At 39.7% G+C, this 24938-nt stretch overlaps 2 protein-coding genes across 2 annotated transcripts in view; one reads left to right on the top strand and one right to left on the bottom strand.

Moving 5' to 3' along the window:
• Positions 1-24938, bottom strand: part of ccdc177 (coiled-coil domain containing 177) — a 135623-nt gene that overhangs the window by 102932 nt on the left and 7753 nt on the right. The window lies entirely within an intron of this gene.
• Positions 3197-5841, top strand: LOC125901166 (uncharacterized). The gene is made up of 4 exons (XM_049596608.1): positions 3197-3421; positions 4526-4727; positions 5434-5603; positions 5734-5841. Exons 1-4 carry the CDS (start codon positions 3197-3199, stop codon positions 5839-5841), a joined length of 705 nt encoding a protein of 234 aa, XP_049452565.1.

Raw genomic sequence — 24938 nt, 5'->3', positions numbered from 1 at the left:
ATCTCACATATCTCTGAACTATGTGCACTTGTAAGATGTCTGTGAAAACCAACCGCAGCTGTGTGAATAAATATTTCATCCAATATGATCTACTGTGACTTGAAGGAACCGCAGAGGGAGAGGAGCCAGGAGATCAGAGAGCAAATTTGGGTTTTAAAACACCAGGGGGCAGAATTAAATTTACATGTAAATTACTGTATTGCTTTGTTCAAAGTCAGCATCTAATAACTCATGACACACAGTTTGGGTCTGAGCTCAGTTTGGTCATGGGTTCATTATTTGCCTGTTTTTTTTTTTTTTTATTAGAACACTTTTTTTCTTTTAAACTGACAGTGAGGAAGAAAAGAAACATGACAAAAATAAGCACAACTACTGAAGTCAAGCAGTAAAACAAGATTTAAATCTGTCTGAATTCCAGGATTTCTCTGTCTCTCTGCAAAAGTATGACGACAGTGACACCTACTGGACCAAACTGTACACAAGTTTTTGATTCAATATAATTCTGTCTTATAGCAGGTTTAATTTTGAAGGGATATTTGGGGTCTTCTTACTGGCAGTACTACTCATTGTAACTACGCACAATAATATTTTAAAATTAAGTATTAATATAGCTCTATCACATTTAAGAATTATTTGGTATGGTATATTTAAGTGCCACAGAGCTTGCTAAATGAAGCTTCAGGGCTGAAAAATCCACTTGAAATAGTTTAACTGTATATTTTCCTGAGGATTGTTTTCATTTCTTTGAAAACTTTTAAAGGGCAGATTTTAATATTCATTGTAAATGTATATTTTTCAACAAAGCAAAAACATTATACTAATCCATCACTTAATAATGTTTTGAACATAACTGATCATCACTAGTTTTTACTGGCTGTAATGTAACATTCACTGGTTCTATTTAATAGGCAGATATTTGTACTACATTAAATTTAAGGTTTTCTATCTTGCAATCTATCCCTGTGTGATACCTGTTGAGCCTAGAGTCTCAATGAACAATTTGGAAATGACTGATGAGAAACTTCCACACACTGCAACAATGAATTTACAATAGCAAGATGGATTTTGGCATTGATTTGTTTAATGTGTAGTACTCAGACTTTGTTGACAAAGATCTTTAAGTTCCAATGATGAGAATTGATGTTGCATCAAATATTTGATAACTATTGATGGGTTATCTATTAATTATAAACTCCTCTTGTCAGCGACAAGATTTAAAGAATTTGAAATATGTTTTAGGTATTTAAACTCAGATAAACTATCTTCTTACAATTAGTTTCAGGTTTAAACGGGACAGCTACCCCAAAATCAAAGTACATATTTCCCTCTTACCTGTAGTGCTATTTATCAGTCTAGATTATTTTGGTTAGAGTTGCAGAGTGTTGGAGATATTGGCTCTAGAGATGTCTGCAAAACCAGGTAACCCTAACCCCCTAAACCTGGCTAACCCTAACCCTAACCCTAGCCCAAGGGGGCAAATAAAAGCATCTACCTATCTCTCCAATATCACAGGAGGAAAAGGCACTCTGCTTGTGGTGCTCAAAGTGTTAACAACAACAACAATAATAATAATAATAATAATAATAATAATAATAATTTCTTAAAAATGCAACAGCAGTGTCTATTTCCAGACATCATAACCAGGTTATTCAAGACAATCCACAGACCTTGTTGTGAGCAGTTTCATGCGGGAACTATTTTCTTTCTACACCCGCCAACCATATCACTGTTCAGAGGGAAGTGTGCATCTACTCATGGATGAGAGGCTCATGCTTATGGTGTCCTCCTCAACTGTGCTGTAACATTAGCTTGCCCAGTGGTGCCAGGTGAGCTAGCATTAGATGCACACTTCCATCTGCACGGTGGCATTGGCAGGTGTAGTTCGGGAGCAAGAAAATGGTTCCCACATGAAACTGCTCACAACAAGGTCTGTGGATTATCTTGACTAACTAACACTACCGGTAATGATTTGGGGATGAACTGTTCCTTTAAGTGTTGGATGTTGAAGAATTTCAAAATCAAACTTCAGATCAGATATTAAAAATTTCTCACTTTTTAGTGCTGCTAGGACAGAAAGATCATTCAAGTTCTGTAAGTAGCAAACAGTTCATGAATGCAGGTGGGAGTGATGGCCTGTAGGGGGACCCGCTGCACCACTTTGACTCCCATTTAAAGTTAGACTGACAGTAAAGACTTAGTGAAACTCAAAGGATCACATCATATGATTCACTGACACTTCCAGCTGCAGCTCTTTCTATCCGTGTATCTATATTAGACTGGCAGGTTGTGTCAAACAGAACATGGATATCATCATCTTCATCTATATGCTGTGGGCTTTAGGTAGTTTACATAAAATCAACTGTGCACTGTGATTTAAAAATCAAAAATGTTTTTGGCTTCACGTAATACTTTATCACTGTAAAAACAATTAGGTATAAGGTAACAAAAAATGTTTGTGTATCCTTCATTGTTGTACACAGGTCTAACTGATGGAAGTGATGTCACCCAGACTGACATACTGTGGAAAGACAAGGGTGACCATGCAACAATGAACTGCAGCCACACAAAGGGCTCTTCGTACTACGAGATGTACTGGTACAGACAGCTGCCAGGAGAAACTATAAAACTACTGGTGCTCACAAGATTCGGCAACGAAGAACATGACTTTGGAGGTTTAGGCAAAGAAAAATTTGAAGCCTCCAGGTCTGGCACGGAGAGTGGGACATTGACAGTGAAGAATCTGGAGCCAGAAGATAAAGCATTGTATTTCTGTGCTGTTTCAACACAGTGCTACAGACACACTTCACAACTGTACAAAAACCCCTGTGCAATGTTCGCACCGCTGGTTCTAAAACTAATTATATGCCGTACTGTAGGGGGACCTCATGTACCACATTTTCTCCCAGTTAGACTTTGATCACACCCCACATGAACACTCCCACGTTACACCTGCAAATCTTTATCTCTGTAACTACACTGACAGTTATGCGTTTGACTCTGACATTGTGAACATGAACATCATCACACATGGTCTCATCTGCTTGTTACTGTTTTTGTTCTGGATATAAAGGTAAAGTACAAAAAAGATCAGCACACTGCAGAACTGACTAAAACATCTATTAGAGGTATATTAACTAAAGTTCAAAATCACTGTAAATGTTTTGCTGTACACTTGTTAAAATATTAAATTCTGGTAATGTTAACTGTTTTTCACACAGGTTTAAATGATGGTAGTGATGTCACCCAGACTGACATTCTGTGGGAGAAACAGGGTGACAATGCAACAATGCAGTGCAGCCACACAAAGGGTGTCCAGCATTACCAGATGTACTGGTACAGACAGCTGCCAGGAGAAACTATGAAACTAATAGTGTACACGCAACTAGGGATGTCCCGATCCAGCTTTTTCACTTCTGATCCGATACCGATATTACAGCCTTGAGTTTTGGCCGATGCCGATCTGATCCAAGCGCGTATTATACATATTCACTTATTTTGTTGTCAGTCATGTTAGAAAAGGTTTGATCAAGCGATATTACTCTAACAAGAACAACTACTTAATTGGGTTAGTTAGAATGATCCACAACAGTTGGTATGAGAAACTGACCCGTTTATTGTTAACAGGGTTAAATAAACAAACTTTAAACTTGAACATTAACATTAAATAAAAAATATAGCTGGTTTCCTTTGGCTGCTTTGGCCCCTTAATAAATAGAAAATAAATCAACACAAGAAATCTTTAAAATGTCTAACACTGAAACTAAAATAGCAGCAAGACTCCACACACTTGTGCTTTGGCCCCCTAATAAATAAAAAAAAAAGATTAACATCACAAGACATTGTTGACATTTAACAAGTGTCAGTGCCAGCCTGGTGCACAGGCACACGATATTGTACAACTGTTTAAACAAGCAATAGTCCATCCATGGCTCCAGTTTCACTAATTGTGCTCAAAACAATGCCATCAGTGCTCTTTACTTAAACTACAAGATGTACTGGTACAGACAGCTGCCAGGAGAAACAATGAAACAAATAGTGTTCACCACTGTCGGCAACCCAAATCATGATTTTGGAAATTTCAACAACGGGAAATTTGCAGCCACCAAGCCTGACGCTGAGAGTGGGACATTCACAGTGAAGAATCTGGAGCCAGAAGATAACTTATTGTATTGTCTGTCATGTTAGAACACAGTAACATAACATTAAATAAAAATATAGCTGGTTTCCTTTGGCTGCTTTTTAATAAATAGAAAATAAATCAACACAAGAAATCTTTAAAATGTCTAACACTGAAACTAAAATAGCAGCAAGACTCCACACACTTGTGCTTTGGCCCCCTAATAAATAAAAAAAAAAGATTAACATCACAAGACATTGTTGACATTTAACAAGTGTCAGTGCCAGCCTGGTGCACAGGCACACGATATTGTACAACTGTTTAAACAAGCAATAGTCCATCCATGGCTCCAGTTTCACTAATTGTGCTCAAAACAATGCCATCAGTGCTCTTTACTTAAACTACAAGATGTACTGGTACAGACAGCTGCCAGGAGAAACTATGAAACTAATCGTGTTCACAAGAATTGCCAGTGAAGATCATGATTTTGGAGACGTCAACAAAATGAAATTTGCAGCCACCAAGCCTGACGCTGAGAGTGGGACATTCACAGTGAAGAATCTGGAGCCAGAAGATAAAGGATTGTATTTCTGTGCTGTGAGTCAACACAGTGATACAGACACATTCAACAGCTGAACAAAAACTCCAAAACACTGCTGGCACATCTATTAGTGAGTCTATTATTCTCCTGTACTGTAGGGGGACCTCGAGTACCACAAATTCTCTCAGTTACACTTTGATCAAATCCCACACGATATATAAACACTCCCACCTGCAACTCCTTATATCTCTGTAACTACACTGACAGTAAAAAGGTAAAGTACAAAAAGATCAGCACATAAGCACATCAGCCATAGTGTTGGTAAATATCTGTTAAACTTAAAAACAACTCCACAAAGCCCGCAGTGATCCCACTTACAGTATTTTTCACACCAGCAGGGGGCCACAGACCTTAACAGATGAAATAAGGACATCAACCTACACTCCCATTGTCTACAACATCAAGATAACACTACTCCTGCCCTGCTCATCAAGTCAACGCTATGATGTAGAGTCCTCTCTGACACCTCCTGTGTTCATTAAACTCTAACAGTGACACACTCTCGTCCACAAGTGCAGAGCTGACGGCACTGGAAAGGAAAGCTAACACAGTGTCAGACCTAAACTTCTTTAACATGATATTTGGGGTCTTTATATTCTGTTTTCTTCAGCTGCCAGGAAATAATGGTGAGAGACACAAGATAATTCCAAAAAGACTCCCGACACTGCACAGCTAATAATTTGTGAATTTAACATTTTGTCTGCTTTTCCCACAGGTGCTTCTCACAGCAAGAGTGTCTTCCAAACACCTCCTTTCATCATGAAGAAAACTGGTCAATCTGTTGCCAGAGAGATCAACTGTTCACACAGCATAACCAATTATGATGTCATCCTCTGGTACAAACAGGACCAACATAAAGCTCTGAAGCTTCTGGGATATCTGAATGTAAATTTTGAGAATGTGGAGAAGGACGTGGAACGAAAAATCAGCTTTGATGGAAATGGTCGGACACATTCACGTCTCAACATTTCTGATCTTGTATTAAATGACAGTGGTGTGTATTTCTGTGCTGCAGATTTCCCTCATGTCAATACAAAAACTCTCCTTCATCAGTCTGCAGAGAGACAACATGTTGAGTCTCTCCAACACCTGCAGGAAGCCTCCATCTAAAATGAGCCTCTGATGATTTTATCAACTGTTGTGACCTCTTCTGACACTACAGTCTGTGTGACGTATGAAATAAAGATGTTTTAGCAATTCACCACTCTCTAATATGGTCGTGAATGTTTCTGACTGACTACAGGAATGACAGAATATAAAAGCTGAGTGAACTGAAGAGAACGCCTCATGCAGTCTGTTTTAGGTTGACACAAGAATAAAGAAACATCCTGTCAAGAATTTCAACATCTGGTTTGATCACTTCATGATTTTCCCACACTGTGTAGTAAAACAGGAAGTACAGGATGATCTGTGTTTTAAGATTCTGTATTAAAAATGTCTTTAAATGTGTAAATCACAAAACACATCACCTCATCAGATCTGGACTCTTCAGCTCGTCAGTGTTACTGATCTAAAGTACAGGTTATCTACAGAGGAGTCATGTACTGTAGGGGGCTCCCCAGTATCACTTATACTACATCTCAAATGACACTGTAGATTTGTACAGAGCAGCTCACATGATCACATCACACAGCGCAGTGACACTCCCACCTGCTGCTCTTCATGTCTCTATAATTACATGACACTTGGGCACTTTCTATCAAGCAGAACATGATATTAACATCATGAAACAAGGCCTCCTCAGATTATCAGCCTTTGTGCTGTGGACCTCAGGTAATTTACAATAACATCACACTCTGTTTTCAAGTTTGTGCTCTCATTAGAAAAGACTATCTGTGGTAACCTACACTGCTTCACACACACACACACAGGTCTAATCCATGGAAGTGATGTCACCCAGACTGACATACTGTGGAAAAACAAGGGCGAAAATGCAACAATGCACTGCAGCCACACAAAGGCTGCTGACTTCTTCCAGATGTACTGGTACAGACAGCTGCCAGGAGAAACAATGAAACAAATTGTCTACACATCAACCACCAGCATAAATCATGATTTTGGTGATTTTAGTAAAGATAAATTTGCAGCCACCAAGCCTGACGTTGAGAGTGGGACATTCACAGTGAAGAATCTGGAGCCAGAAGATAAAGGATTGTATTTCTGTGCTGTGAGCAAACACAGTGATACAGACACATTCAACAGCTGAACAAAAACCCCAGAGCACTGCTGGTATAACTGTTACCAAAACTAATTATCTCTGCAATGTACTGTAGGGGGACCTCATGTACCAAATATACTCCCAGTTACACTTGGATTCAACATGTGGGTTTTGATACAGCAGCGAACGTGATCAGAGAACGCCACAGAGGATACTAACACTCCCACCTGCAACTCCTCATATCTCAGACACAGATTGCAGCATCAACACCCCACTAAACTCTGCTGATGACGTAAAAGCTGTGATGTAGATAACTGACGCCCTCCCTGTTTGTATTAACAGTAACAGTAATGTGCTTGTGTCTGAAGCTGCTGCACTCAAAGAACCTAAAAGGACACGTCAGTAGTCGAGTCTCAACTTCCAAATTTCCTTACTATGATGTTTTTAGTCATGTTGTGTTTCCTTCATCTTCCGGGGAACAAAGGTAAGTATTCCAAACAGATTAAGAAACTGACTGAACAGCTACTATTTTCAGTATTTAAAATAGCATCTGCTCTTCTCCCACAGGTGCCTTTCACAGCAACAGAGTCTTCCAAACACCTCCTTTCATCTTTAAAAAAGCTGGTGAATCTGTTACCAGTGAAATAAACTGTTCACACAGCGTAACAAATTATGATCAAATTCTTTGGTACAAACAAGACGAACAAGGAGCTCTACAGTTTCTGGGATATCTGAATCTGGCCAACCCATACCCTGAGGAAAGCGTGAAAGGAAAAATCAGCTTTGATGGAGATGGCCAGAAACATTCAAGCCTCAACATTTCTGATCTTGCATTAGATGACAGTGGTGTGTATTTCTGTGCTGCCAGTCAGCACAGTGCTGCAGATTTCCCTCATGTCAATACAAAAACTCTCCTTTATCTGTCTGCAGAGAGACAACATGTTGAGTCTCTCCAACACCTGCAGGAAGCCTCCATCTAAACTGAACTTTAGATGACTTTATCAACTGTTGTGACCTCTTCTGAGGTCATGTTGTACACAGTTCAACAATGTGAAACTCTAGCAAAAGTTCAGGAAGGAAGATACTTTGTATCCTTAAACCAGTAAATCATTTCACATATCATCTGCCATTCACCCCTTGCACGCATGTGCACTCAGAATTTCTTGCTGTCATTTTCTGGGGCTTTAAATCCAGTGGTTCTGTCAGCTTTAACCAATAGCACAGCAACAGACCTTCATCTCTCTGCTGTCTTTCTAAATAAGATTCTCCTTCTGCCTTTAGTACAATCACGCTGCAGTTGTGCACATCACCACCCCATCACTGCTGAGTCTTCACAGATTCATCAGCCTCATTAGCCTCATCAGCCTATTAGTCTCAGCAGAGTCACCAGCCACCACTACCACCAGTGTCTGGACTCCAAGGGGGGTCCAGACACTGCTCGACTGTTTATCTTGCTCAGGGCAGACACCCCTTGATACAGTTTGTCTAACGAATCTTTATCATCACATATCATCTCTTAATCTGCAATAAACAGTTCTCTTTGGTTCATTCCCCCATCTCTACTGACTGAAATATAACTGTTGTAATCTCTGGATGTGCAGAACATGTTTGTGATATTTTCTCATTCTCTACAGGACTGATGCACAGCTGATAAAACTCAGACACACAAACTACTCAGCTCCCTACACTCTGTTTTAGACCTATCTTTTGGTTAAAAAAAATCCCAAAACAATCCCTGTCAAAAATTTTATGACTTCATCATCAGTAGGGCTGAACTGATGCTTTGAAGCTCCGATCGCTGCCATGGTAATCAACATCAAAATCATTAAAATGATGCTTTTTTTATGTATAATACATATAATAATATGTACGCATTACCCCAAACAATCCTGTAAATCAAGAAAAATCAAACATTATTCATTAAGCATTAACATTAATTATTATAGTTATTCTCAGAAGAGGACACTTAAACTAAATGATGGTTTTGTGACTCCGACTCGCTCTCATCTAACGTCCGACACTGAAAACTGAACGAAAACCTCAGAGCACTGGTGGCACACCTCTGTCCCTCCATCTCACGTACTGTAGAGGGACCTCAAGTAACACAAACACTCCCAGTTACCCTTTAATTCACCAGCTAACAGGATCAGTGACATCACAGAAGATACAGACACTCCCATCTGTAACTCTTCATGTTTGTATAACTACACTGACAGAAATATCTGAGACTCTGAATTTCAGGAAAATGGACGTGACTAAACATGGACACCTCAAATTTTTAATATCTCTGCTCTGGATAAAAGGTGAATTACATTAAAAACTCACTGCTTAGAGGTGACAATGGTTTTTAATTCACGTACTTCAAACTACTAACCTAACTTATATGCACACAGGTCTCGCTGGTGGGAGTGATGTTACACAAACCCAGATACTGTGGAAAAACAAGGGTGACGATGCAACAATTCACTGCAACCACACAAAGGGTTCTGGTTATTACCAGATGTACTGGTACAGACAGCTGCCAGGAGAAACTATGAAACTAATCGTGTTCACAACAACCAGCAACACTGATTTTGGAGATTTCAACAACGGGAAATTTGCAGCCACCAAGCCTGACGCTGAGAGTGGGACATTCACAGTGAAGAATCTGGAGCCAGAAGATAAAGGATTGTATTTCTGTGCTGTGAGTCAACACAGTGATACAGACACATTCAACAGCTGAACAAAAACCCTCAAAGCACTGCTGGCACATCTATTAGTGAGTCTATTAATCTGCTGTACTGTAGGGGGACCTCAAGTACAACCACATGACATCACAGAATACAGTGACACTCCCACCTGTAACTCTTCATATCTCTGTTGTTACGTCACACCTCCCATCACACAGACTGACAGTGACTCTGGTCTCTAAGTTCATGTTGCTCACAACACAATAATGATCACAGCTGGTCTGATCAAACTCTCTGCAGCCGCTCTGCTCTGGATTGTAGGTACTGAACATTATGATGATGATGATGATGATGATGAACGAGAGGAGAAGCTGCTGCTTTAACTATACATTCATAGTAATGACTGTATAGTGATCCTCCTGACTGTTGGGGGTCCTGTAACATGTTATGCTTTTTTTAACCCCACAGGTCAAAGCGATGGGAGTGATGTCACCCAGACTCCTCTGCTGTGGAGGGACGAGGGTCAGTCTGCCACCATGAACTGCAGTCACACTAAGGGTGCTAATTTTTACCAGATGTACTGGTACAGACAGCTGCCAGGGGAGGGAATGAAGCAAATAGTTTACACGACTACAACTCCTCCACATAAATATGAGAGTGGCTTCAGTGAGGACAAATTTCCAGCAACAAAGAGCGATCCTCAGACTGGATCTCTGACAGTGGAGAAGCTGCTGCCTGAGGACAGTGGAGTGTATTTCTGTGCTGTGAGTCAACACAGTGATTCAGGTGACTCTCATGTGAAAAGAAGATAACAGTCTCTTTGATGGACCACAGAGGGAGCTCTAGACTAGCACTGATACAGATATACTTAGATGGCTGAGAAATATCTTTTTTTTTTTACAGGATTGAAAATGTCACAACACATGATCCTAAAGCTTCAGGAACAGCTAGAAAGGAAACCTAAATTATGATCATTACGTCATCTTTATGTTATCTTTTCATAATACTCCATTAATTAGTGTTCAAACTGGGCCCCCAGGAAGAAGACCAAGCTTTGAAGCCAATTTTCCTAGTGGCCAAACTATGTAATCACAACCATCATGTGATACCCTGTGGCCCAGAAAGACTTTTTCCATTCACTTACATGGCGAAAGAGACATCTGTAAATAAGTGTATACTATTTTTGAGTGTCACCCTCCCCCAGACAAAAATGACTGACTTAACACATTGTTAAGACAGAAATAATATCCTCAAAATGTACTTGTGCCCAAAGTTGGACATTAACTTTTTTGTCCTTTTGCCACCATGGTTAGTGAATTCCAAAATCTACCAGCTACTCAATGGACTACAACCATGTTTTGGCTGAGTGAAGCAAATCTAGCAGCCACTTGCATATTTTACCAGCATTTGGATGAGTTTCACATGCTTTTTCAAGTCTTCGTAATTTTGTTTCCTGTCATAGGGTGGCAGTACAGACTGTGTGTAGTGCAAGTTCAGGAGGACGACAATGCATTATGACACCACCCCAACTTTTTTCTACAAAAGAGGTGTGACTATTTAGCAGAACTGCACACAGAGTGATGTAAACACAGCATCAACAACAAGGATAATTTTGAAACCGGTCGTAAAAAACAGAGAAGATGATTATTGTTTTCTGCACAGCCCTAAATATCATACTGGTTTCAGGTAACGTAACCAATGATTTCAAAATACTTAAAATGCAGGTTATTGTCTAAAACTAGGGTTGCCACGATTAGTTGACTAATCGATGACTAATCGACTATTAAAATAATCGATGACTATTTTAGTAGTCGACTAATCGTTTAAGTAATTTTTCATAGAAAAGTACTATAAAAGTACCCCAAAATCCTGTTACTGCAGCTTCTTACGTTCAAATATTGGCAGCTTTACACACTCTCCCGTGACGGTGAACTAAAACCCTTTGGCGTGAGTAAGAAACAAGACATGAGATGACATAATTTTGGGGTTTGGGCGAGACAGGCTGACATTTTTCAACATTTTAACACATTTTTCGATGAAATGATTAGTCGACTAATCGAAGAAATAATCGACAGATTAGTTGACAATGAAAATAATCGTTAGTGGCAGCATTATCTAAAACCACATGATTATATATTGTGTGTTTACTGCTGATTCTCTTTACACAGGTTCCTCTCTCAGTGGCCAAGTCTATCAGACTCCAGCTGACATGTACAACAACCAAGGGGAAACAGCCACAATCAACTGTTCACACAGTATTGACTACCAAGATCGAATCCTCTGGTACAAACAGTCAAAACACAAACAGCCACAGTTCCTGGGTTACATGGTAGCAACCATTGGAAACCTAGAGAAGAATCATTTGGATGTGAAGATAGTAGGGAATGCAAATACAGGCAAGACCTGCACATTAACCATTGACAGACTCAGCCTGAACAGCAGTGCAGTGTACTTCTGTGCCATTAGGTTACACAGTGATACATATCACTGCTCCTCAGTACAAAAACCTCCTCATCAAAAATTCTTTCATCTCTGTATTAAAGCTCACAGATCCTTGCACCTGTATTCCTTCCTCTAATTAGGTGGCAGTGCATCTGGGTGCAGTGGCAGCTGACATAATGGTTCCAAAGTTAAAGGTCTAGTGTGTAGGATTTAGGGGAATATATTGGCAGAGATGTAATATAATATTCAAAATTATGTTTTCATCCATTTATAATCACCCGAAAATAAAAATCGTAGTGTTTTCCTTACCTTAAAATGAGCTGTTCATATATACATACAGAGAGGGTCTTCTTCTACGGAATCCACCATGTTGTTTCGACAAGAGCCCAGAAGGGACAACCCAAACACATACTCAAGATGGAGCCATTCACATTTTCGCATCAGCCACTGTAGTTCTACACTCTTGGCACACAGGAGACGTTTCAGTTGGTTGCAATCTGCAGCCTCACCACTAGGTGCCATTAAGTCCTACACACTAGACCTTCAAGAGGAGGAGGATGAACTATGACACCACCCGTCTAAAGACTTCATGTTGATTGGCTGATAGGAGGGTTTACTTAAAGAGGAGGTTGGAAAGACTCAAAAACACACTGAAGCAACAAGACTGTGATCTGATTATATTCATCAATGTAACCAAACACTCAGAGAAAACAAAATGATCATCTTATTCCTCAGCATTACTTTAAACATAATTCTAGTTTCAGGTAATGTCATTGAAATTATCTTTTTTTCTCATGTTTTTAACGTGTTACTCAGTTCATTCCATTCAGCAGTGTTTATGCTCAGGTAATATTTTGTCTGATGCTTTGTTCATTGTTTTACACAGGATCCTCTCTCAAAGTCACCCAGACTCCAGCTGATATGGTCAGCAACCAAGGAAGAACACTCAGAATCAGCTGTTCACATAGTATTGACAACTACGACAGAATCCTCTGGTACAGGCAATCAAACAGACAGCTACAGTTCCTGGGATACATGTTCGCAACCACTGGAAACGTAGAGAAGAGTGAACTGGATGTGAAGATTGAAGGGAATGCAAATAAAGGCGAGACCTGCACACTAACAATAGAGGGACTCAGCCTGAACAGCAGTGCAGTATTCTTCTGTGCTGCTTGGTTACACAGTGATACATATCACTGCTCCTCAGTACAAAAACCTCCTCATCTCCATACAACAGCTCACAGCTCCTTGCACTTGTACTCTTTCCTCAGTGTGTCATTACTCTTTATATTGAGCCAGGGGTGTGTAGTAGTAGTAAACATGAGTTATTGCATATGCACAGTTGGGCCGCCCCTGAAAGTGGGAGATTCGAATCATCAGTCAGAGACCACTCAATCGACTGAGATTCCTTCAAGTCGAGCAGTCGATCCAAAATGTTGTTGCACACATCTGACGGCTGTGCAGTTAGCTTTTTTACTATATGTTATGTGAATGTCACTGCTACACTGAATGTCCCACTAAGCCTCATTTCAATTCTCAAACTCTATATAGAAAAAAAAAGGAACAAATGGTAAAATATTTGTATTGAACAGTCAAATCATATTTGACGAAAATAATTCTCAGGTACAGCCCAAAAACACAATGTCACCACCCACCTGATGGCATGGGAGGGTTTATACAAAAAGGAGGCGGGACATACTGAGTATAACAGCTCCATAAATTGCACAAAATATGTTCTTCAATACAACCAAACACTCAGATATATGCAAAATGATCCTCTTATTCATTTGCATTACTTTTAACTCTATTTTGGTTTCAGGTAACGTCATCACACTTGTCCTTCAGCTGTGTTATTGCATTATATATATTATTTAGTTTTTTGTTTTTTTATTTACCAGTGTGTATGCTCATGTTGTATTTTGTCTGATGCCCCAACAGGGTCCTCTCTCAGTGACCAAGTTTACCAGACTCCAGCTGACATGTACAACAAACCAGGAGAAACAGCCACAGTCAGCTGCTCACACAGTATTCAAAGCTACAACCAAATCCTTTGGTACAAGAAATTAAAAAATGGGCAATTGTAGCTCCTGGGATACATGTATAAAAAACAATGCAAACCCAGAGAAGACTGAAGTGGCTGTAAAGATGGAGGAAAATGCAGATAAAGACCAAACAAGCACATTAACAATAGAGAGACTCAGCCTGAGCAGCAGTGCAGTGTACTTCTGTGCTGCTAGTTTACACAGTGACACATATCACTGCTCCTCAGTACAAAAACCTCCTCACCACACTTTCTTTTATCTCTGTATTGAAGCTCACAGATCCTTGCTCTTGTATTCCTTCCTCTAATTAGGTGGCAGTACATCTCTGTGTAGTGGCAGCTGACATGATGGTTACAAAGTTAAAAGTCTAGTGTGTAGGATTTAGGGGAACATATTGGAAGAACTGGAATATAGTAGTCTATTCATAACTTTGTTTATATTAGTTTATAATCAGCTGACACTAAGAATCATTGTGTTTTCATTACCTTCGAATGAGACATTTATATCTACATGTGAAGCAAGTCCTCTCCCATGAAGTCCACCATGTTGTGTCTACAGGAACCCAGAATGGACAAACCAAACACTGGCTCTAGTTGGACCACTGACATTTTCATGTAAGCCACTGTAGTTCTCCCACACTCATGGCACTCATCTGCAGCCTCACCACTAGATGTCATTAATCCTACACACTAGACCTTCAAGAGGAGGAGGATGAACTATGACACCACCCGTCTAAAGACTTCATGTTGATTGGCTGATAGGAGGGTTTACTTAAAGAGGAGGTTGGAAAGACTCAAAAACACAATGAAGCAACGAGACTTTGATCTTATTATATTCATCAATGTAACCAAAACACTCAGAGAAAACAAAATGATCATCTTATTCCTCAGCATTACTTTAAACATAATTCTGGTTTCAGGTAACGTCATCGAAATTATTTCAAATTTTAAATTTTCTTCCTCATTTTATCAACAAAATCTGCTTAGAGACTTTTCTGTTAATAGCAAATTTCTTACACTGCTGCTGTTTAAGTTGGTTTAATGAATGTTTCATTGTCTTATGTTATTTGGTTCATTAATGTTTATGATAATGTGATATTTTGTCTGATGCCTTGTTCATCATTTTACACAGGATCCTCTCCCAGTGACAAAATCCACCAGACTCCAGCTGACATATTCAACAACCAAGAAGAAACACTCAGAATCAGCTGTTCACACAATTTAATCAACTACGACAGAATCCTCTGGTACAGGCAATCAAACAGACAGCTACGGTTCCTGGGATACATGTTAGCAACCATTGCATACCCAGAGGAGAGTGAACTGGATGTGAAGATTGAAGGGAGTGCAAATAGAGAGGAGACCTGCACACTAACAATAGAGGGACTCAACCTGAACAGCAGTGCAGTGTACTTCTGTGCTGCTAGGTTACACAGTGACACATATCACTGCTCGTCAGTACAAAAACCTCCTCATCTCCATATAACAGCTCATAGCTCCTTGCACCTGTGCTCCTTCCTCAGTGTGTCATTACTCAGATCTTTATACTGTGCCAGAGGTGTGTACAAGCTTGTCAGCATGAGACAAACACACCATGACACCACCCAACTAATGACATGGGAGGGTTTATACAAAGTGAAGGTTGGACATACTGTACTCAGTATAACTGCTTTCTTCAATATCATCAAACCAGACAGAATGATCATCTTCTCACTTTGCATTATCTTAAAGTCTATTCTGGTTTCAGGTAACGCCATCAGATTTGTTAAAAGATATTTTAATTCAAATTTTAAACCAAGTCTGGACAGATCTGCTTTTGTACATCTGGTCTCTTAATACTGCTGCTTTTCAGCTGTGTTTTTGCATTATTTTATTTCCTTTTTCTCATCTTTTTTATTTACCAGTGTGTATGCTCATGTTGTATTTTGTCTGATGCCCCAACAGGGTCCTCTCTCAGTGACCAAGTTTACCAGACTCCAGCTGACATGTACAACAAACCAGGAGAAACAGCCACAGTCAGCTGCTCACACAGTATTCAGAACTATGATCGAATTCTCTGGTATAAGCAGTTAAAGAATAAAAAAGTGCAGTTCCTTGGATACATGTATAAAAACAATGCAAACCCAGAGAAGACTGAAGTGGCTGTAAAGATGAAGGGAAATGCGGATAAAGACCAAACAAGCACATTAACAATAGAGGGACTCAGTCTGAGCAGCAGTGCAGTGTACTTCTGTGCTGCTAGTTTACACAGTGATACATATCACTGCTCCTCAGTACAAAAAACTCCTCACCACACTTTCTTTTATCTCTGTATTGAAGCTCACAGTTCCTTGCACCTGTATTCCTTCCTCTAGTTAGGTGGCAGTACATCTCTGTGTAGTGGCAGCTGACATGACGGTTACAAAATTAAAGGTCTAGTGTGTAGGATTTAGGGGACTATATTGGCAGAGATGTGGAAGTATAGTCATATTTCTGTTTTCAGTAGTTTATAATCACCTGAAACTAAGAACTGTTGTTTTTTTGTTACCAAAGAATGAGCAGTTTATATCAACATACGGAGCAGGTCACCTCCCACAAAGTCCGCCATAATGTTTCTACAGTAGCCCAGAATGACCAAAACCAAACACTGGCTCTAGATTGGACCATTCACATTTATAGACCAGCCTCGCTTGGAACACTTGAAAAGTTTCAGCTGGTTGCAATCTGCAGCCTCACCACTAGGTGCCATTAAGTCCTACACACTAGACCTTCAAGAGGAGGAGGATGAACTATGACACCACCCGTCTAAAGACTTCATGTTGATTGGCTGATAGGAGGGTTTACTTAGTTAGCAATAAGCAATCCAACAGAAAACTACAGCTCCTTGGATACATGTTAGCAACCAGTGACAAGGTAGAGAACCATGGACTGGATGTGAAGATACAAGGGAATGCAAATAAAGGCGAGACCTGCACACTAACAATTTAAGGACTCAGCTTTAACAGCAGTGCAGTGTACTTCTGTGCTGCTTGGTTACACAGTGCTGCATATCTCTGCTCCTCAGTACAAAAACCTCCCCATCACACATCCTTTATTACTGCTCACAGCTCCGTGCACCTGGAATAAGCCATTCTAACCCCTGCTGGTCTGTCTTCTGATGAAGGTCAGAGATTATAATGGGAGGTCCTTCTGTAGAGCTCTGTCTTTAACCTCCCACCTCCTGTTATAAAAAGCAGTCTCAGACATTCACTATGTCTGCTGTGGCTGCATCTCATGTAAATAAGGTCAATATAATGACTCAAGTCTTCATCACTTTTGCAGTCTCGGCTCTCTGGCTTCAAGGTACACGGGTAAACATTTACAGTTTTGTACACTGTAGGTTTTATTTTTATCTGTCTTTACTAACCAGCTGAAACAGGCTGAAACCTACATGCAACATCACATTCTGACTATATAAATGACAACTGTTTTGGAACAGTGAAATGTTTTTCACCAATTCTGTCTACATGTGATACAGAAAACAAATTACTGTAAACATTAAAAAAAAATCCAGAACAAGAAAATATTGACTTGATAGTAGAAACATTAACATTTTACACCCTGTAAATTAATAAATTAATGTATTTCATCCACACAGGTCACTGCCAGGATGTGAGCCAAGACCCTGAAATCAGCTGGAGGTATGCTTCCAAAACTGCAGAGATGAACTGCAGCCACAAAAAAAATGCGGGTCATACCCAGATGTACTGGTACAGGCAGCGTCCAGGGGAGACCATGACCCTCATAGTCTACACAGTTTTTGGAGGACAACCAGACTATGGTGGCGTCCCTCAAACTAAATATTCAGCTATCAAGGATAACATAAAGATCGGGGCTCTGACTGTGAAAGACCTGCAAACTGACGACAGCGGCGTGTATTTCTGTGCTGTCGGCAACCACAGTGATGTGATAAGTATGAGCAGCTGAACAATAACTGGTTGCCAATAAATTTGGTGAGTGGGAAACCAAGTGTTGGCTTTTATATCGTTCCAGTAGGTGGAGCTGGAGCTCCAGAAATACTCTACAGTTCATCACATACAGCACTATAAAATATGATGTAGCTGGTTTACAGAGGAGGGCATTATAAAAGAGTCTAACCATCAAGTCTCTAGAACCACTCAGTGTTCTGTGTTCAGTCAGACAGGAGGTCAACATGCTAACATTATTCTTTTTATCTTGGATCATTGGTAATCACTTATATCACTGAGGAGAATCAGGAAAGCATTTAAACTATAGTTTCCACATGGTTCATTCATCTTCTCTCTTTCTAGGTGTTTGTCTGAGTGTTGAAGTCAAGCAAACTCCTTCAGAACTTCTCAGAAGACCTGGAGACAAAGTCCAGCTGGTTTGCAGCCATAACAAGACTGACTTTACACTGATGTACTGGTACCAGAAGTCCCCTGGAGACCAAGCTCTAAAACGCATCGGACATGTGTATTACAGCAACATAGAACAAGAGGAGTCTTTTAAAAAACATTTTACTCTCACAGGAGATATGAGTGGAGAAACAGCAAAGAACGGATCTCTGTCAATAGACAGCCTAAAGGCACCTGAGCACAATGCAGTGTATTACTGTGCAGCTAGCTACACACACTGACTGCCGATCCACTCTCTGTTATACAAAAACTTTGAACCAACTTTTATCAGCATCTATGGTTTTGAATGAGAACCTGTACAGACCCCTCCCAGACAGCTGCTCTTGATTTGATGCCACTGTCAGCCAATATACAGTGATGCTGTTTCATCTTCACTTCCCTTTCCTTTTCAGACCTCAGTTGGATCACCATCGCTCACAATAGCAGTCAGGTTGATCCGAATGTTATCTAAAGGCTTTTGAGTAACTGCTTAATTCTGAGGAAGTTAAAATGTAAATAAAATCTTTATCTGTTGCCTGTCAGGTAAAAACTTTGTCAAACACAATTAACTGCTATTAATGTGGAAATTGCTTAATTTTTTATTCATAATTTATCACAATGTAAATATTTTCTTCATCTTATTTCCCTGTCCAGGTGTTTGTCTGGGTTTTGTTGTCCGTCAGTCTCCCTCTGATCTCATCACAAAACATGGTGACAAGGTGCAGATGTTCTGCCGCCATGATAAAACTATCTACAGGCTACAGGGTGATGCTCTGGTACCAGCAGTCACTTGGAGACACAGCTATGAAACTCATTGGATATTTGAATTTTCAAGATGTCAAAATGGAGGCGCCATATAAAGAACATTTCAATATCTCTGGAGATTTGGGGGGGACTAAAGAAAAGAACGGCTCTCTAATCATCAAAGTTACTGGACTTGAGCAGGGCGCAGTGTACTACTGTGCAGCTAGCAAAGCACACTGACACAAATCCCCTCTGAACATAACAAAAACTCCTCACAATTCTGGTTTTGAAAAATACAAGCTCCCAAGCACCTGCTTTGTGGTTGTAGTTTGGTTTGATGCAGTCATATCAAAAACAGTCATTATTTGTAGAAAGAAGAACATGAGACAGAGAGTCTGTATATAAGCTAACATCACTCCTCTTCCTACTTCTTTTAATAGCATTCATTAGAATGAAACATGCCGCACCAAAAACAACAAATCAGAGCCAAGAAGTCTCTGAAACAACTGTCAATATTGTCAATCACTGCTTGTACCCTGCTGTTGAACTGACAAACTAGGCAGCGCTCATCAAATATGAATCAAGATTCTGTTACTGCATTACCTATTTTTTTTCTTCTCACATGTTTTCAGAAACATATTTGAGTGTACTGTTTAGCTGTAAAATGAAAAAGTTTGTGATCCGGCTGCCAAAAGGAAGACAGCTGACCAAGTTACCAAGCACTGCCTACCAATGGGACCAACTTTCTCATTTCACAGCTAAACAGTACACTAAAATATGTTTCTGACAACTTAAAAAATAGGCAATGCAGTGACAGAATCTTGATTCTGATTTGATCAGTGTTGCCTAGTTTGACAATTCATAAGAATTGTTTGACATAACTGACAGCTGCGTTAGAGACTCCCTGGCTCTGATTGGTTATTTTCATTCACGAATAGTAAGGCCAATAGAGACTCTACAAGACAGTAGAGCAGGCAGAGGAATTAGAGTTGGGTTGATTTCTGGTTTTTGCTAGTGCAGTCCGATGTTCAAGGTTGAATCAGTTTGATTTAATGCAAACCAGCTAAACCGACATTGGTCATTATGACACCTATTGGCACATCAAAAAGTAGCCTACATCAGTAACCTTATGTAGCCTCATATAGAGCATTAGTAATAAGAGACATCACAACTAGGGCTGTAACGATTAGTCAACTAATCGATGACTAATCGACTATTAAAATAATCGGTGACTATTTTAGTAGTCAACTAATCGGTTTGAGTCATTTTTCATGGAAAAGTACTATAAAAGTACCCCAAAATACTCTTACTGCAGCTTCTTACGTTCAAATATTGGCAGCTTTACACACTCTCCCGTGACGGTGAACTAAAACCCTTTGGCGTGAGTAAGAAACAAGACATTAGATAACATAATTTTGGGGTTTGGGGGAGACAGATCGACATTTTTCAATATTTTAACATATTTTTCCATAAAATGATTAGTCGACTAATCGAAGAAATAATCGACAGATTAGTCGACAATGAAAATAATCCTTAGTTGCAGCCCTAATCACAACGTGATCAACATAACATTAAGCAGCTCCTTCCTTTCACAGCACTTGTGTTTCCTCAACTTAATGAGAAACCACTAACAGCAGAGGCTCCTCCAATCTTATTCAACTAACATATTCTCTTTTCTGCCACCAGGAGTCGCACAGACTCATTTTCATTACTATCTAAATGCAGCAAGGCATCTGTGGGCAGTATCAATGCTTTTGTTTCATAAAGCCTAATCTGGGCTGTGCTGTACACATAATCATAATCTGTTAAACACATAGGTGCAGGTATTTAGCCAATGTTTCTTTTATCTGTCACACTGTGTGTTTTGCAGCCCAACAATTAATTAATTTTCCTCACAGTGTACATGCAGTGCCACAAGTCACAGAAACATGGCACATGATTCTTTACTGAAGGGGAAAACTCCTCCCAGCAAGCTACTCTCACTTTCTCATCTTTGCCAACTAGGGTACAGCGACAGCATTTCTCTATCACTTCTCTTTCATCTTTAAACCTCAGTCATGTCAATAGAGCCACTAGATGATGCTCATCACAAACAGTGACAATCAGTGACGCACAAAACTCTGTCACACACAGGTCTACATGTCATCTAAAGGCTTAGAAAAATACAATCTATGTTGATGAAGACAAAATGATCTGCCTTCTAGTTTTCTGCTGCCTGCCAGGTAATATCTTGAAAAAATATGAATTCATTTAAATGTGGAAATGTTTTTAATTTACATTACTAAATAACTTCTCTTTCTCTGCCTAGGTGTTTGTCTGGGTCTTGACGTCCATCAATCTCCCTCTGACCTCATTGTAAAACCTGGAGATACAAAACATATATTCTGCACCCATGATAAAACTGACTACAGGATGATGCTCTGGTACCAGCGGTCACTTGGAGACACAGCTATGAAACTCATTGGACATTTGTCCGTTGAAGATGTTAAAATGGACACGCAATATACAGAACAGTTTTTCATCACTGGAGATTTGAGTGGAAATACAGCAAAGAATGGCTCACTTATATTGAGACCATCCAGATTTGAGCACAGTACAGTTTACTACTGTGCAGCCAGCAGAGCACAGTGACTGCTCTTACTTCCTCCTTCATACAAAAACTGCGCTAACCTTTGTCAACATGTATGGCCTTGAGTTAGAACCTGAACAGGCCCCTCCCAGCTAGCTGCTCTTGGTTAGCCTGTATGCAGGAAATGTTTTATTCATAACACTTCATTTTCCTTTTCAAGACTCATCTCAGCAGAAGCACAAGTATATTTCTGTTGCTAATGGTTAGTCAGTGTTATCTAACTCAAATCCCTAACACTGTGACACAAATTGGAAGGAAGGGCTCTTGACTAATTACTTTACACTGAGGAAGTAAAAATGATCTGTTTTCTCTTCTTCTGTTGCGTAGCAGGTAATTACTTTTACATGAGCTCCTATGAATGTAAAAATGGTTTAATTTGAAGTGAATGAGTTCTTTTATTATCTTTCTAGGTGTTTGCCTGGGTCTTGATGTCCGTCAGTCTCCCTCTGATCTCATCACAAAACCTGGTGACAAGGTGCAGATGTTCTGCAGCCATGATAAAACTGACTACAGGGTGATGCTCTGGTACCAGCGGTCACCTGAAGACACAGCTATGAAACTCATTGAATATTTGAACTACAAAATGGTCACAATGGAAGAGCCAAATAAAGACGTTTTTAACATATCTGGAGATTTGGGGCAAAATACAGCAAAGAATGGCTCTCTTACAGTCAACCTTTTAAAACAAGAGCACAGTGCAGTTTACTACTGTGCAGCTCGAGAAGCACGATGAAAAATATCCCCCCTCAACGTAACAAAAACTCTGCACAAGCTTTTCTCATCAGTGGTTTATAATAACACATGAAATAAACTGCTCCCACACACCTGCCTCTGTGGTCGTACTTTGGTTTGAGGCAGTCATATCATCATGAGCTAGACACGTACAAATTCTAACATGTAAAAATGTCAAAAAGCAAACATCTGTCAAACCTGGCAGCGCTGATCAAATAAGTGTTACTGCAGTGTTACTGCACGGACTATTTCTTGCCTTAAATGTTGTCAGAAATGTATTTAGTGGACTCTTTAGCATATAGATATCGGTTTGAAGTCCAACTACATGAAGCCACTCATGGTTTTTAGATAATGTTTGCTTCCTACTTAAATGTGACTCAGTTTAATGAGTGAGCTCAAACAGCAAAGACCCTGTCATCACTTAATACTGCATTTTATCCATGACAGAGTAACTCATTCTCTACATGCTGGTCCAATTTCTCTCTTGCTGTTTCCTTACAGATAACCACTTCATAATAAGATATTCATGTACTGTACTACAAATAATTTCTTGAGGTCAAGACAGTTGAGGTTTGTTGTGAAACTGTCCAAGTGTAGGACTGTGAAAATGAAAATACATAATAAGAAACACTAAATACCTAAAAGTCACTTAAGTGATGCTATAACTTTCTCTTCTGCTGAAGCTATCATGTCTGTGTGTTTCATGGCAGGATGTACTTACACGAGCACTGACAGATAAAAAACACCAGGAACCACTGGATAAAACTCATCAGGTAAGATATTATGGTGACATTTGTGCCAAGGTAATGGCCATGTTGGACGAGGGAGAGGCTTCACCGAGCAATTTCACACAAAACTAAATGGTATATTGACAAATGTACCACAAACTTTCTTGACTTGCAAAATTATCATTTAAATTAACACCACATAATGTGTAATTCATGGCACAATTAAAAAAAATTATCTGTCTCTCAACATTGACTGCTGTACATACTTTTTTCTGAAATAAGATACCATTGGAAACACTGACAGGGGAGGGATTTCACTTCTCTATTGCATGTTAAATACAGATTGATTTACCTGGTATCAAAGTAATTTTAATGAGTGAGTTGTGATGAGAATCCCCATCCTTTGTATTCTTGAACTGAAGCACCAAAGCTTTTAGAGTGCACTGATAGAAAAGCCTCAATAAGTCAATAGTACATATGGAGCAAAACCCCAAACAGTTAATGTCAAAACTTTGTCCTTCTCCCATTGTTCAGTAAAGGAAACAGAGAGAAGGCTATTTATTCTCCTAAAAGACAATCAGACTGAATGAAGTGTCGTGTCTTAGTGTCAAACTATGCTCTGATTTCTCTGCATCACTTCCTGCCCCTCCGTCTGCTCCACAAAGCTCTGCTGAGATCCCAGTTAGTTTTTCACATTCAACAAGATGCCATCTCATCTCATCGTCTGCATCATCACTGTGCTCTGGATTAAAGGTACTGTACCTTCTACTTAATCTGTAATAAAGTGCTAGGGAAGCAATCCAGGTAAAACACATTAATCTACTCACATACTAATGATTTCTTTTTCCACCGAATGTAACTATGCAACTCCAAATGTACAATAATTTAACAGTGTCTTAATCTCTCCCCTTACAGGAGTTTGCCTGAGTAACGAAAAAGTATTTCAGACTCCAGCTGACCTGTTATGGAAACCAGATTTTGGAGTCAACCTGAGCCTCACACATGACATCTCAAGATATGACACTATCCTCTGGTATCAGCGCTCAGCAGGAGACACTGCCCTGAAGCTGATCGCCTACATTTATTATAAAACTCCTAAGGTTGAGCCAGCATTTGTGAACAAATTTAGCGTGAGTGGAGATGGAGAGAAAACAGCTTATCTTCGCATCATGAAACTGAAACATCCTGAAGACAGCAAAGAATATTTTGGAGCGGCAAGCATAGGTGCACAGTCATAAAGACAGGGACGCTCTCATACAAAAACCTCTAAAATGATCCAGGAGATAACAGCACACCAATAGGAAACCACTGAAATCATGTGACATTTTTTCAAAACGTATTACTGTTGGTTCATTGTTGTTATTGTTATTGATGAAAAACAAAGAATAAAATAATAAAGGACAGCCCAGTCGACATTGTAAGTTTCTGCAAACCAGGGACACGTTACATTTGTATCCTTCATACGTATCAAATCAACATTTCTAAAGTGACGTTGCATGAGCTGACTTTGTCATTCAGAGGAAGAGCGAATGGCAAATGACATGATACAGATGCCTGCCAAGCTGAAGCTGCAGACCACTGTTCAAAAGCAGCAATCAAAACAAAAGGGGCTGTGATTAGCAAACCATTGCTGTATTTCCAGTGGCTTTTTAGCTTTTAAACATGGGTGTTTTCTAGTGACCCATTGCTGTTTTTACGTCAGGG

This window comes from Epinephelus fuscoguttatus, linkage group LG14 (assembly GCF_011397635.1).
Source record: "Epinephelus fuscoguttatus linkage group LG14, E.fuscoguttatus.final_Chr_v1".
NCBI classification, from domain to species: domain Eukaryota; kingdom Metazoa; phylum Chordata; class Actinopteri; order Perciformes; family Serranidae; genus Epinephelus; species Epinephelus fuscoguttatus.
The sequence above is the reverse complement of the archived record's forward strand: the minus strand, read 5'-3'. Positions and strand labels throughout refer to the sequence as shown.